The 15,578-nt window shown below is 40.8% G+C and overlaps 2 protein-coding genes across 3 annotated transcripts in view; one reads left to right on the forward strand and one right to left on the reverse strand.

Annotated features, from left to right (window-relative positions):
- Nucleotides 1-454: 454 nt before the first annotated feature.
- LOC136181095 (uncharacterized) lies at nt 455-4,206 on the forward strand. Of its 2 annotated transcripts, none has more exons than XM_065961390.1 (4): nt 455-1,057; nt 2,273-2,316; nt 2,474-2,642; nt 2,835-4,206. In XM_065961390.1, the coding sequence occupies exons 1-4, from the start codon at nt 853-855 to the stop codon at nt 3,194-3,196; spliced, it is 780 nt and encodes a 259-aa protein (XP_065817462.1). In that variant the 5' UTR covers nt 455-852; the 3' UTR covers nt 3,197-4,206. The 2 variants fall into 2 exon arrangements, with proteins under 2 accessions (XP_065817462.1, XP_065817461.1); XM_065961389.1 differs by having other exon boundaries at nt 465-1,057; nt 2,273-2,325.
- Nucleotides 4,207-5,290: 1,084 nt separating this feature from the next.
- Nucleotides 5,291-15,578, reverse strand: part of celsr3 (cadherin, EGF LAG seven-pass G-type receptor 3) — a 103,033-nt gene continuing 92,745 nt past the window's right edge. Inside the window, exons 31-36 of the mRNA XM_065961384.1 lie at nt 14,387-14,484; nt 13,764-13,855; nt 13,366-13,539; nt 11,326-11,520; nt 8,996-10,052; nt 5,291-8,600 (exon numbers count right to left, since the gene is read on the reverse strand). Coding sequence (XP_065817456.1) covers nt 8,573-8,600; nt 8,996-10,052; nt 11,326-11,520; nt 13,366-13,539; nt 13,764-13,855; nt 14,387-14,484 — 1,644 coding nt within the window. The 3' untranslated portion in view covers nt 5,291-8,572. The remainder of the gene's footprint in view (nt 8,601-8,995; nt 10,053-11,325; nt 11,521-13,365; nt 13,540-13,763; nt 13,856-14,386; nt 14,485-15,578) is intronic.

The raw sequence follows: 15,578 nt of genomic DNA on the forward strand, positions 1-15,578 counted from the left end.
CAATTTACCACACTCGCTTGTTTCTTACACTAGTTTCCCTTTTCCCTTTATGACGGAATTAAAAAATGCAATTCCCTTAAGACTTTGTAGTGTTGAAGTCATGTTTTTGTAAATAAATTTAGTTACAATCAAGTTAAGGAAAAAAATCATTTGCGGCATTTATATTAAAAATATAAAACATAAAATAAAATACTAAATAGATGAAGTTGAATGATTAATAAAACGGTAATATTGTTGGTTTATATATATATAGCATATGTTGAGGAAAAAATGCGTGTACTGTTTTTTTTCCTTTAAAGTTTTTTTATTTAAGTTCAACGTTAAAGACAGCTTACAGTATGCATTAACATTTTTTTCTTTTTAAGACATTTGCAACATCCGACAAAAAATCAAATAAAAAATAAATAGACAGAGAAAAAAATAAATAAAATAAAAACAGGCAGAGAACAACAACAAAACACAAACGAGGTCACAGAGGAAGTATATATCATATAGCTATAGAGGGGCGAAGAGAGGGTGTACTTAGGGAGGTATTATTTTCTGGTTCTGTAGCTTGCACTGTCTGTCTTTGGAGTGTGGGGAATATAGGCACAGTCTTTATAATGTCCAAAATGTCTTTTCATATGTGTTGGTCTTCCTTGTGTTCGTCAACCAGGTTAGAGGCTGCACCTTCCATTGAAACAGTCTAAGTTTTTTAGTAATAAACATTTTTTTTAAGTTGTAAGCACATCTTACAGATTTGGAAAGGATTTTCCTGAGAGTCCGTGAACGCATCGAAAGGCAGTAAAAGGTATGAGGTTGCGTCTCCCCGTTAGGTTAGGTAGCGGTCCTGTGCTAACTTCGTAGCTAACAATGCCTGGGAAATGTAAATTCCAAGACTCCTGGCTGTCAAAAGGAATTTACAATGAATGGCTGGTAAAGGACGCCCAGGACATTCACTTTGCCCGATGCAGGGCTTGTTGTAAATCCATCAAACTTCAGACCATGGGCGAGGCTGCTCTCACCAGCCACGCAGGGGGAGCTGGCCACAAAGCAGCGGTGCGCAAGCTACTGGAAGGTAGCTTAGCTTTAGTTACATCTGGAAAACCATTTACTGAACTAAAATGTGCAAAAGTATAAGCATACATGTGACATTGACGGAGCCATTGTTGTTACAGGCTAGCTGATATAAGTGTGTTGTGTTGTAGTTGTTGGTGGGCGTGTGTTATTGCTGTCTAAACGTGTGAGTGTTATTACCTGAGCACCAGGTCAACAAGTATTCTTTATGTGCATGTTTAAGATGAAAACAGTGTGGAGAGAGCAGTAACATTAACTCATTATTATGGTTAATGCTGCTCAGTTTCAGACTCATTTTCCGTAATATGATATCTTTAAAAAACCCAGAAAAGACATCATTACCTTCTAGTGGAGATGAGAAGCAGCATCATCTACTCAGGTGTCTTTGTGTTATTCATTTATAATCATGGTTATTAAGATTTCCGGGTTCATTCAATCTTTCTTAAACCTTGTAATGCTTTTTAGTTTATTTGAGAAAATGCTGATTTGAATTTTTAATATGCTTGGTTAATATAAAGCATGTCATTGCATATTTTCTAAGTGAAGAGGTTGTTATTCTTACAGAGGGGTAGAAGTAAAATGTACTTAATGTTCCTTTTCCAAGGCAGGTTTTTTTTTTGCAGTTTTTTTTTTTATTCTTAGGCCTACATGTTAATTAGAAGTGTCCGTTGACAGTACACCCTGATACAGGCTACAACACAACAACACTGATTTTGATTTTTGGCAGTGGCACACTGAAGTGGATAGAATCGTTGCTGCCATGACAACTGGAACAGACTGATCCATTTTTAAAAGTCCTTTTAGAAAGTTTCTGATTGGATTCATTGATCAGTTTAACAGTTCAACTCGATTCTATTTTAGTATTAATAGATTTAATCGTTTGATTTCCTCCCACTACCAACTGATGTCACTACCTTTAAATACAGTGTTATTAAATATGTTAAATGTTTAATTGCTTCTTTTGTATTCATTTGTAGTCATGCTTAACTACTAACAAAGTCTGGACATTTTTATAGGTGTTTATTTTTTAATTATAATTGATAAGTCAGTAATTCATTTGTTCTTAGAACTAATCATACGAGATGTGAGTGATTTGTTGAATGGGGACATGTACCTAATTCCACCAGAGGGGGGCAGTGTCTGTCTATTTTCCTCCTACACATTAACCTGCTGTCCCTCCCTGTCTGTCTCACTGTCCTTTTTTTCTTTTTAACAGGCAATGTGATGTTGATAAATGCTGCTGGTCAGACGAATGGCACAGTGAGTCGGGTAAATATCTACAATCATTTTGGTTTAAACTTATTTCAGGCAAAAACATCAGAATGTAAACCAATGAACAAAATAAAATGAAACCTCCAACAGCTCACGTGAACAGTCAGCGGTAATGAATTAACTTAAAAATGTCTCGCTGTCTCAGACTGAGGACAGCAAGGAGCAAGTGGCCATCTGCGTCCAGCATGACTCCTCGGACAGAATATCAGGCAGCGACTGGACAGATCAACACCACAGCCCTACTACTAACTCCAGCTCCCACAATGCAGAGCTACAAGATGTGGCTTTTCCTGCTGCCTACTTCACAGCACCAGGTACCCAATGATGAAGCCCTACAAGCTGCAACAACATTTATGACCTACAAACATTTGCATAGTGGACTTTCTGTTAGCGTGGAAAAAAATCTGTGTTGTTCTCCGATTTGTGGACGCCCTTTTTTATATTGGAAATATGCCCTCAGAAACACAACTTTCACCTCATTGACTTATTTTCCTCTGACCTCACAGGTACCTCCAGGCTCACCAGCCACCGTCTCCACCCGGCAGTGGGCGAGACGGAGGAATCCGGCCACGGCTCGTCTCGGCAGGACTCCATCGACCTGTCGAGACTGGAGTTCCAGCAGAGGACGGACGCTCTGGAGCAGCAGCAGCAGATGAAAATCCTGGAATGGGAGAACAGGATGAAGGTGCTGGCGTGGGAGCAGGAACTGGTGAGGGAGAAGAGGAGAGCGGCGCGGCAGAAGGAGAAGGCCTTCAGGATGAAGAAGGCCTACTACAAAGCCAAGTTAAGGAGGATATGCCAGGATGTGCCGCCATCTTCCTCCAGCAGCAGCGATGAAGAGGAGAAAACATCTAACCCAACAGGATAAACTGTTTTATACTTGTATTTTTACAAGTGGTTGTTTAAATATTGTATTTTATGTCTATATGCCATGATACTGTCACTATTTTTATACATCGTTTTATATTGTAATGCAAAGGAAAGGTATTCTGTAAACTTACATCAGCTGTCCTTGCACAGGAAGGAAATCCACTTTTCCTTCTGCATGAGGCGCCTTTGGTTCTTTTAAAGTAGAAAGCAAGACAAATCACACTCAAGTAGAAGTAGTGCTACTTCAAAGCCACTGTGAGGAGATCTTAGCTGGCTATGAAACCGACTGAAATGAATATTGATGACTCTTTATGAACTGCAAGAGCAAAAGAGATCATCAGCACAAAGATGGAGTACTCCTATACTGATGGTTTAATGACTGTAACAGCTGCTAAAGTAAAGCAGGTAAACATGTAATCAGATAACACTACTAAGATCAGTAAGGAAATAAGAGATCTGGCTTTGTCCACAGGGGGCGCCAACATCAAAACACAAAAGTTCCTCACGGTAGCTTTAAAGGACTAGTTGGAGTACCTGAGTTTCAGACTACTCCAAAAAGTACAAAAAATAGCTCCTGGTGAGTAACATTATACAATTTTATCACAAGAACTGTTGTCCAATTAATCTGCAATGTGATGGTCATCTTTCCTGTTTTAGTGTCTTTTCACAAAGACATCCAAAACTAACTAAAGTATTTGAGTAAAATACTCGATCTAAAAGCAATCCAGGTGAAAGAAGTGGCACTTAATGACCTACAACACTGAAGTACTCAGATGATACAGAATAAATGCTATGCTGTGTTAAATGGTTGAGATGATCCAGTTTTATCTGTAATTTTTGAATGTGTGGTTTAAGTATTGCAAATGATTTGATGTCTATTAATGTTTGTTTTAAGTTTCTGTGAAGGTCAAAGCTTGTTGTAGGATGACCTTTATATGAAAATATAATCCCTGCACATGTAGAAAAATGGATGAATGAACAATCTGTCAGAATACTTTTACAAGCAAAGCGTCTTTTCTTGTGCCCTTTAAACACAATATTAGCTTCAAATGTGATTTCTGGCTTTGTAAGTACATTTGCAAATTGGGTTTCACTACATGCATTTGACAAATCTGAGAAAAGAAACAATACATGGGCAAATAATCAAAATCAACAGACAAAAATACAGCCTGTCATTACATGAACATTAAAACTACAACTGATAAAATAACTTAACTGGTAAAAGTTAAACATTTAGTCCTGATGTTGGGTATTGTTGATAGTAAAAGTTGATGGTAAAATAAATGCATACGCTTCTAGACAGGCAACATGAGGTCGCTGACTGTTCTAAAAAACAATTCACAGCCACCAGATTGCATCCAGAGTCAACATATTTGATATATTGAAGTTAAATGTCAGGATATCCCACCACTAACATCACTGTACAAAGAAACAGTTTTTTAAATGGAATCTGAAAAAAAGAAAGAAAAGTATATCAACCAACCTGTCTGTACTGCAATCCTCCCGTTGTTAGCGATCGGACTTATTCTAAAGATCTTACTCAGCATAGTAAGGTTATCGTAGAGACATGCAAGCTGTTTACCATGCTTACATGTGTCACCCTAATCTGCTTGACAATGCAGAAACATGAGAGAAGTATGGATCCTGTCATCTAGTTATGCATAAAAAGCTGAATAAACAACATATTCCTTTAATTTTTCTAAAAAGAAATTCTCATAGGATTTGAAACTAACTCAAAAAATATGAAATGTAAATGGGACATTGCTCAGCTGGTTGAAATTCAAAGTTTCCTGAGGCCTCATTATACTGCGCCTCAGCTGGGTGCTTTTATGTAGAGAAGACGTTTTCTTGCTGGGAATCAAGGTGGCAGCTGAACATCTCTGACTTCTCTGAAAGTGACAGAATTCTTTGAGATTCAAGTTAGAGAGAGAGCTTTTCAGAAAGACACACATCCCTCTGTCAGATTGTTTTCTCTGCTCCGTTTTTCGCACCTGGAAATGTCTGTCCTCATGAATATGAAACAGCAAACCTTGTTCTGTCACACACACACACACACACACACACACACTTGGAATAAATACAAACAGCCGTGTATAAGTCATTTTTTTAATGTCCAACATTTCTCTTGTTTCCGTGGTAACAGGGGAACAGCTGTTTCCATGCCGCCGTCCCTCGCAGACAGCAGGATAGAAGGCATCCCATAATGAACACACAAATCTAACAAAGACAATCTCCCATCCCTCCTCCTTTCCTGTCTCTGACTCTCTCTCTCTCTCCCTTTATGTATTTTTGTCAGAGCACATCAGAACATTTTAGACTCTGAACTCTTTTAGTTGTTTAGTCTCTTCTGGCGCTCCTATTGGTCCGGACAAGGCTGAAAGAGTTTTCCCTGTAACGGCCTTTAACGGTGGAAGAAGGAAAAGGTTTGACCTGGGACATATTTTCATGATTTACATCCAGTTTTGAAATCTTAGTTTTGATGTTAAGATGTCTTTCTGTTTGCGATAACTACCTTTATATAGGCCTGAACTTTCATTTACTTTAGTCCAATTCTCCACAAGCATAGCTCCAATATTTAAATAAGAACCAATTCAAATACTAAAATGCCAGGTGAACATTTTCAGACTGCTATTGTAGGTGTTTTTTATCTTCACCTTTCCCACTTCAAGTCTTCCATCTGTGCAGGTTAGACATCACGTTACATGTGAAAAGGGATCACTTGGACAGAAAAAAAACCTCACACATACATCGTCGACAGTCTCATACAAAATGGCAACGTAAATAATCAACACAATGTCAATAAATAATCGATAAGTAAAATAAATCTCATGTCTGTACAAGTTAAAGGTACTGTCAGTTGAAAATAAAATAAATGAAATGGAGCAGCTGGGTGAAAAGAAGGAATCAAAGTCCTGTTTGTCGAGGATGCTGTCTCTTTAAAGGACTACTGGATGTGTTCCCCTGCAGGAGCCTTTTTTTTGGCAATACTACTGTCACGAAAAGGTTCACTTGTCACAACAAATCCCAGGGTGACAGAGCGGCGGTCAGAGATGGGAGATATGCATTGGCAAGGTGTGTGAGATGTGTGTGTTTGTGTGTGTTCTTCTGTTTCCTCTCTTGCGATGAGTAATGTCCACGCTGTCCTCCCTGCAGATACATTTTTGCACACAGTCACTGTTTCTGACCCAATTTGTTCTCCTCCCAACCTTTTCTTGTTTTGTATTTCAGGATGTATTCTTGTGCTTGTTGTGCTCCTTTTATTATTAGCCTGTTTTCTATCTCCTTCCCTTGTCACTGATGTTTTATCGGACTGTCACAAATATCTCTCCAAAAATTTGCTTTCAGTTTTCAAAACCCACAGCGTTATGATCTGACAAAAAAAAACACTTGCCACCTTAACTCCCTTTACAGTCTGATGTAGATTGAATGTCTATCTCGGTTGCTTACTAATGCATGCGTGTTGTTTCCTTACTGCTTGAACTTGGAGCTTGCTCCAACAGCTGTGAGAAAGGAGCAGCTGCTGATGGAAAGACCTGCATCTCAGAACCACTTAGAGGCTTTTAGCGCTGACACAACTGACATCTCAGCAAACTGTTGCAGCAGAAGCAGCGCTGTATCTTTGAAGAAATCTCATCATCGTACAAACGACGACAACAACAAAGCTGTATTGATGGGTTCTGGTGTGAACCACCTCAACATTGACAGCTTGAAAGCGATGTCAGGACTCATGTGCCTCCTCTCGTCTAAATGTTCCATAAAAAAAGGATATGTTGAAGCAACCGTGTTCAGGCAAGCAAGAAAAAAGTTGTGGTAAAGGATTTGTGTAATACAGACATGAGCTGATACACTCTGATACATTTGAAGCTGGATATGTTCTCCAGGGTCTCTGGATAAGTATCTGAGCACACTGAGATAATACTCATAATTGTTTCAATCTGATCAGCTCCCTGTAATGCCGAATCAAATTCCATTAGCAACCACATACCAAGACCTGGGGCCTCATTGATAAAATACGGTTTGTCACTTCAGGATTTTTTTCCATGGCACTATTTAAAAAAAAAATCAGGTTTAAAAAAAAACAAAACAGTAAATTACATCTTATGCAATTCCACCCTGCACAATGCAATGTCATCACAGGAAACCAGAGAGCATTAGTGAGATGTACTGATTTTAAGCAGCTGTCCCTTTGGCTTGGATATGTTGAGAACTTCTGCATTACTATGCAGAAATAAGGAGACTTATTCTTATACTTATTTGGGCTGCTCCTGGGGTGTCTCTTGAGGCAGGTTGAGTCTTGATGCATAAAAGCACATAATACCTTGAAGGGCTTTGAATGGTTGTTTTATGATACAGCCTCAAAACAGAGAGGCAGACAGGTACCTGCCACCTGAAGACGAAAGGTGGTTTTGAAATATCCGTCCCCTGATATGGTCTGGATCAGAGGCACAGAGATACACGGACAGATGACAAGGTCACATTCATATACAGCAGATCACAAAACAGCACAATCTCCAGATGGAGCTGATACTTTGATACTCGTGACAGAGATTTGACAGCTGGACTCTGAACCTCCACGTAGTGTTTAAGCTTAATGTCGGCCATCTTTTTCTTCACAATCATTTTGTTCAATCAAATCTCTTCTCTTAAAATATTTTCATCCTCTATTTACAATCACGTCTTCCTTCTTTGATATTTTCCCTCCAACCATGTCATGTTCGATAATCTCATCAGATACTATTGCCGGACCCCTGTCACTATACACAAAGTTGATGGGTGTGAGGGAAAGTTTCTGAGGAACACACAAGGAGGTTTGTGGGATTTTTTTTTCTCTATGTGGGGGGGAGGGGGGAGGGGGATCTCTCCCTCAGCAACAAAAGAGACTGCACTCGCACCAACCTCACTCACAACCTCACACGGACACAATCGTTAAAAAAAAAGAAACATCACAAGAGATTTCTTCTTCATCTCCAATGAAAAAGATACAAAATGTATAAAAAATGTTATGTACAGTCTGTCATTTTTTTATCTACTTGTCTGGATCAAGCTGACTTTTGTGTTTGAGATCTGAGGAGTTTGTGTTTGTCTCTAAATCGTTTTAGGTAGTAGAGGTTGGAGACTCATTGTCCAAAGAAATGATGTCATCATTGAAGGCGGTGGGACTTAAAACCTTAATAAAGTACAAACGGCCCACAAGCTTCAAGACACATGCTCTGTCTTACTTTCTTTCCAACTTAGTGTCTCCTCCGTCATTGTTTGTTTGTAGTCTTCCGATGGCCCAGGGTGTCCCAGTGGTTCAAGGCCTTCCATGACCTTTGAATTTGTCCCTTGTGTTCCAAGCACTGTCACAATATATAAAGGGACATGGAGGCTGTCATCAAGACTGTCCTTCACTTCTGTTGGCTCTGAAGTAAAGGAGAGGGAAGTTAATCATGGAAACTTCTCTGATGGTTAAGAATGTACATGGTCATAAAAATAGAAATCAAGCATGAAATGAAGCTCTTAGAGGGAGAAGGACAAATAAAGAAGAGATAAAGCGAGAAAACAAAAAAACAAAGGGATGAAAAGATAAAGAATCTTAGAAATGGGACTAAGCTCTGAGTAAGGTTGAGATAAAAGGATAGAGAAGACAGAAAAGGAACCATTAGAAAATAACAACGAAGTTCATCTAAGAGAAAAAGAAGGGAGGAAAAAGGAAAGAATGCCAGAGAGGAAAAGAAACGGACAAAGATAATGGAATAGAAAAGGGATAGGAGGAGAGGGTAAGCCAAGGAAGATTCTTCCACATAAAGAGACTTACTCTGAGTCAGGGGAGACTTCCGACACACTGTGGGAGGTGGCGGATTGAGGCAGGGAGGGGGAGGGTCCGAGGGCGGAGCCATTAGGCCCAGGGTTAGAGCCAGCAGGGGGAGGAGTTAGGACAGTGGAATTGAAGGATGCCAGGATGGAGGACAAAATATCCAGATGTTCACTGGATGGCTGTCGGCCCAGTGGGTTTGGATTTGAACCTGCAGCTTGGGGGACCTGACCTGGGTACCTACATTGAGGTGCTGAGTCCAGTCGTCCCCTGATGTGAGGTGGAGCAGAGAGCTGCTCTTGGGGCTCCTCAGAGATTGGGGGTGGAGGCGAGGAGGAGGGAGGCTGGTCAGGGTGTGAGGGCTGACGGGGAGGCAGAGTGCGGAGCCATTCCCGACATGGCTGAGCCTGAGCTCCGACTCCATTGGTCTCCAACTGCTCTCTGGACCTACTGCTCATCAGCGCCCCCCCTAGGTGCTCCCGGGATGAAGCCTGCCGACGTGGTAGTGAGTTGAGATGTGACCGAGATCCACTGAGATATCCCTCCATCCCTGGTCCCACTGCTCCGTTTCCACTCAGGTCCTCCCTGGAGGCGTGGATGCTGCCCGTGTGGTGGTTGTCCAGTCTGTCCCTGGATCCCGTCAAGTTCTCCCTAGAAGATGAGACTCGCTGGTGGTCAAGGCCTAGGCCCCCTAGTCCTGCTCCCTGCCCCAGCTCTCTCCTCCTGGGTAAGAGATCAAGGTTGTCTCTAGAACCACGTGAGTCCAGCCTGTCCCTAGAGCCCCCAACTGTTTGCCTGCCTAGCGGATCCCTGGACAGCTGCCTCCGTGACAGTGAGTCGAGGTGCTCCCTGGATGAGTAGCGGGAAGCAGGTTGGGAGAGAGATCCAGAACCTCCACTGGCGCCGGCTGTGGCAGAGTACATGCGACCATAAGAGGCTGCAGGAACGCCTCGGTGTCCCAAAGTAGAGGTCCGGTACCAGTTGAGATCACTGGGGACGCGGCCCATGGTGGCAAGACCCTGGAGGGCAGGGGGACAGCCGATACGATTCTTCAGGATACCTGGGAGGAGAGAAAAAGAATGTGAGAAGGAGAGAGGATGGCATGAGCAATAAGTGATAAGAAAGAGAAGAAAGTCAAAGGGAGAATAATGTTGAATAAATAATGCTCAACGTTCACATTCATCTAAGGCAATTATAATCTGTTTAATCTGAGGAAGGCTTTAAATGTGGTGTCACCGTATACTTCAAAAAGTGTGGTTTCTTTCCTGCATCCACTTTAGTGTGTGTGTGTGTAAATGTGGGCACTTGTCTGTGTGTTAAATGTATTCTGTGTACAAATATAGTCCCCAAAATGTCACACACGCTTTCAGGCAACATGAGTGATTTCCAACTTAACCTGCATCTCTTACTCCCTCACTGCATGAGTGTTGTTCTGTGTGTATGTGTGCACATGCCTATCTCATATGTGAGTGTCCTCGCTATACACACCGCAAGATGTCCCCATGCTTTTAAGGACAAACTTAGACTTGCATAGAAGCCACTCGACTGGAGGTTTAAATGAGAGCACACAAACTCCTAGATTACATACACACGAGATGACCAAAGTGCAGAGCACGGCAAATTCACCAGCACTTTTTCAGAGTCCAACATTTCAAAGCTATTCTAATGACAAAGTTCCTTTAAACTACATTTAAAGTTTAGAATCCTGTAATATGAAATAAATATGTTTACCTTTTTGGACATCTGTGATTATAGACGTGATTTAGTTTCTTTAGTAGGGTTGTTTCTATGGGAGGTTACTTTTTAGGTAAATTGATATATTTCTTATTTTCTACTAAACTGTTTGGGGGCTGGGAAAATAGAATTTTGTATTCTTTATGTATGTCGGTGTATACGGAAAATGAAATCATGAATCTTGAAAGTGTAGTCACAGCTGGGTCACATTAATCACACTGCTATGAGCGTGTACTGCAAAAATTAAACTAATACAAACTAAAAAGTGTCTCAGTCATGAGCAGTGCTTAAATGCTGCTTTGCTGATTCAGCTCACTGAGCGGACATCGCCTCCATCTTCGTCTTGGCAAAATGCCTCATTTTTAGTCTGATGACTGGCGCTGCATCAGTCAGAAATGATGTTGGCGATTTTAGACAAATACTAAGATTGAGAAGATACTACGTTCATAATATAGAGGCCAAAAAAACCCTGAATACAATTATGTCAGTGAGTCCTTTGATTGTGAGATATGTCAGTATTAGACTCAGCTTTATTGGCCGGGTATGTTTACACATACATGGAATTTGACTCCAGTAATCTGTATACTTGTTTCCCTCACCCTTGCGGTGCCTGTGTGGCTGGGTGAGGCCGCTCTCGTCCCCACTGGTCAGCGCTGCGTCAGCCTGGTTGTTGTTGGCAGCATCCTTGCTGTAATCTGCCCCCAGGGGCCGCTCTGAGCCCCATTTCTGCAGACTGTGTGTCTCGCACTCCTCCAAAGCTGGCCAATAGGACAGAAGGTCATTGCCATCCAGATCTGTAAAGGAAAAAGAAAGATTTCTGGTTACATGTGAGTCTAATATCAGTTTAAGTAACAATTAAGGAGATGAAACCTTTTTCTTACATACATGTTCTCAGTTAACGTCATGATTTATGATAAAGCAACAGGCCCGATCAAGTGCTGGCAAGAAATATCAAAAGTAAAGTTAAGGTGGAAAGGTATATGGGAAAAATAACTACTACTGTTATCATCACTAACAAGTAATAAATCATTAATGGTGGTAAAAGCGGTTGCGAAAAACTTGATGAATGTGCTAATATTTCTCTGCAACTTCTGAAGGTGTAATTTATAATGTCTATCAAGAAATTACAATTTGTCTATCAAGAAATTGTTGTGTGTTGTATTTCTTATATTAAGAGTTTTCCCCACCCTAACATTCTTTCAAACACTGCAGCAGAAGGTGAAAACTATTGCTTTGTCTGTCCTTTTCAGCTGCTAGTTATACACCTTCATAGGACAGTCGTCAAGCACCTCATTGATTCAGGTGAGCAGTCAACAGGGTAGTATAAAACACTTTGTCACAACGAATAGTCCGGCTTCTTTACACTGTGACCTTTCAGACAAACGGCCACACCCCTCAGCCCTGCTCCGGCCCTTCACTGAGTCTGCATTGATAAATTGATTGGACTGTGCTGGCCATCTGGATCCTGTCCTCCTCTGCTCAACTGACAGCTCTGGTCCATGTCTTGCCCTGAATAGAGTTCATGTGATCCAGATGGCTTATTAAGCTAAGAATTGATTACTGGTTTTATAGATTTGCACAGGTCTGGCCTTTCGTCACAGTGAAACCTTTTGCAGAGAACCGTCTATGCATACATGACATTTATAGCACATGGTTTGAAGTGTAAAAACTCATGTTTTATGCATGATATCTTTATGTTTGTAACAGAAGAAAGTAGGTATTGATTTATGTCAACCAGCGCTGACATTTTCTCTTGTTGTTATGTGTGTGGTGTTGTGTGTTTCTTTATATCTGAGATAAAAGAGAGGACTTCAGGGATATACTGTTGATTGTTTGACTCTGCTGGGTGGTGCTGGGCTTTCTGTGTTCACCCAACATGTGAGTTTTGTTAGAACATCGACATGCATGTCAGGTTTTTCTGGAACCTCATAATGAATGTTTTCCTACTATCTTCTATCCCTGTGATCAAGTAGTGACCTGTCCAGAAACACACTCCAGGCCAGCAAGACTCAAAGGTGATCCAGGCACAGATAATGGATGCATGAGGGTTTAAACTTAATGAAATGAATATACTTCCCACACACGTCCTTCCTTACAAACAATCATGACTTTGCTAATAAGTTGTTTTACACACCACTTCCAATCAAATGTGCTAGTACAAGACGAGACCTTGTAACTGTTTTAAATGTAATCTGATTACAGCTACCATAATGTGCAGAAGAGAAAGACAATTAAACTGATGCCATTTTGACAATGATGATATGCAGACCTCAGAAAGAGTAGCTAATGTTTAACACATAAGCTAATGGGGATCTTAAAAAATAAACAAACAAACAATGTTGAACCCCAGTTACACCTTACACATGCTGAATATTTTATATTTCAAATACAGTAACAGTATAAATGGAATATAGATAAAAGTATTCCTTTAAAACATGCATGTAATGTTTTCTGCTACCATGTGACTATTTGATGGAACCATTCCATTTCAAATTTCAGGTTCAATCAGCTGAGCTCATCATCTGTTTAATTATCCTACAGCTAGACTCCAAATAACTGCTGGCAGTGAGGAACAAATAAATCACTCAAAAGACAAAACAAGGTGAAAATATGTTTAAAAAATCTGTAGAATAATAAACCTTTGGTGCCGTTTTGGGTTGTCTCAGTGAGCAGACGCTCACTGTGATTGGAGCGTTTGAATCGCCGCTGGATGCGCCCACGGAGTCGGACATTGTCATCGCTCTCTGAGGAGGGGATGGAGAGACTGCGATCTTCCTCCATGGAGAGGTCTGAGTCTGAATCCGAATCTTCACCTGGGAGAAGACAGAGTGGGAAAAAGAAGAGAATGACAGAAAGGAGGAGGTAGCAAGGTAAGAGAGAGAAGGGGAAAGAGAATAAAGGAAAGAGAGTTATCCAGTTTTTATTCATCCACATAGAGAAACAGGTGTGAAGGAAAGGAAATACTACTAATTATTCCTGCTTGTTTTCTGTGTTTATGTATGTGTACTTCATATAAATGTGTCTACTCTGTGTATACCTCCATCTCTGTGGAACATGGCCACATCCAGGTCTGTGGCTCCAGTGTTGACGATGTTTTGTTCCAGAGTCTGACGAGCCAGAAGATTTTCTCTAACAGAGAAAAAAGGATAAGAATGAGGACACATAGATGCACACAGACAACCACAGGCACACATTTAGTAGACTGTAGGCAGGCTCACAAAGGCCAATGGCCGATTAAAAAAGAGAGCAGCGACACACACATAAAGTATGTACTGTACACACGCAAAGAAAGATAGACAAGAAGGACAATCACTGAGCAACCAAGACACAAACAGCCACTCTGAGATTGCATTAGTGTTGCTCTACATACAGTACATGACATTATTCCATCATGTCTTCCTTATCTTTACCCCACTGACCCATAAAGTACACGACATGGTTTTATTAGAGAGGGAATTTCCCCCCTGAAGCGATTTTATCTCAAATCAGAGTCACAGAGAATCACTCACAGCTGACACATTTCTACTTGAATGACAAGTTATTTGCTTTCGTATTAGAAGTTTTTCATCCAACTTCATTTCAAGCATTTTGTTAAAAGTTTGAATGTGAGTGGATTGTGTCTGTGTAAGAGTTTGTGTATGTGTTAGTGTGTTTATATACCTGGCAGAGCTGACAGAGGAGATAGTAGAAGTCCCCAGGGTGATCCGGTGCAGCCCGCTCTGCTCCAACAGAGAAGCATTGTGATAAGGGTTCTGAGCCTGAACACACACACACACACACACACACACACACACACACACACACACACACACACACACACACACACACACACACACACACACACACACACACACACACACACACGCACACACGAAGGAAGAGAGGAAGATAATAACTATCAGCAAAAACTACATCAACAGCGTAGATCAGATTAAAACATAAACCTTTATCTCTTTTTATGATTTTTTTTTTCAATAAATCCTCCTTTTCTCTTTGACAACTGATACATTTATACCAAACATGGATGTATAAACACCAACAGTTTAAGAGTGAAAATCCAACTCTCATTGTGGGCTAACTTATCTGGCCTCTTTCCCATTATAACCTTTTTTCACGAAGGGCTTCTCTCTGGGCTTTTTAAAAGTAATCATTAATTCAGTGTACTTCCTAATACAATAGATGTTTAAGAACCATGTGAGACACTGAGAATAACTACAACCTTTGTATGGTGAAAAAAAGGTTTATCAAAGCAGCTGAATACTGTTTGTGTGCAGATATAAAAAGCAGCCTCGGCTAGTGCTGAAGCGCACTGCCTGGAAATGGGACACAACTTTATCTTTTTATACTGTGTGAGGCGATTGCAGTCATAAATAACTCATAAATAATACAGTATGATTTAGACAGGAGGAAGAGTATGCACAGGTGATCATTTATATATACTGTCCATCAGAGGTAAAAACAGCACACTAGTGAGTCTAATAATAGTTTTGATAAAGTACAGTCATTTGGCCCCAGATGACACAGAAATGTACTGGAAGAGCTTTAGTGGAAAGGGGGGGGGTTAAAAGCATGGAGTAGTCTACTACATGTGTGATCTAATACACAGTCACTGAATATATACACAACAATAATTCATGACCACCCACATCTAGGCTACATGTTGAGTACACTGTATATCCACGGGGGTCACACGCACGCACACGCACACGCACACGCACACGCACACACACACAGACACACACACACACACGCACACGCACACGCACACACACACGTTTTTAAGACGATATTTTAGCATCACTAAAAACTATTGGAAGGAAACTATGCTGGTGAATGTGTAACAAACACCAGG

The sequence above is a fragment of the Labrus bergylta genome, chromosome 12, assembly GCF_963930695.1.
Source record: "Labrus bergylta chromosome 12, fLabBer1.1, whole genome shotgun sequence".
In the NCBI taxonomy this organism is placed as follows: Eukaryota; Metazoa; Chordata; class Actinopteri; order Labriformes; family Labridae; genus Labrus; species Labrus bergylta.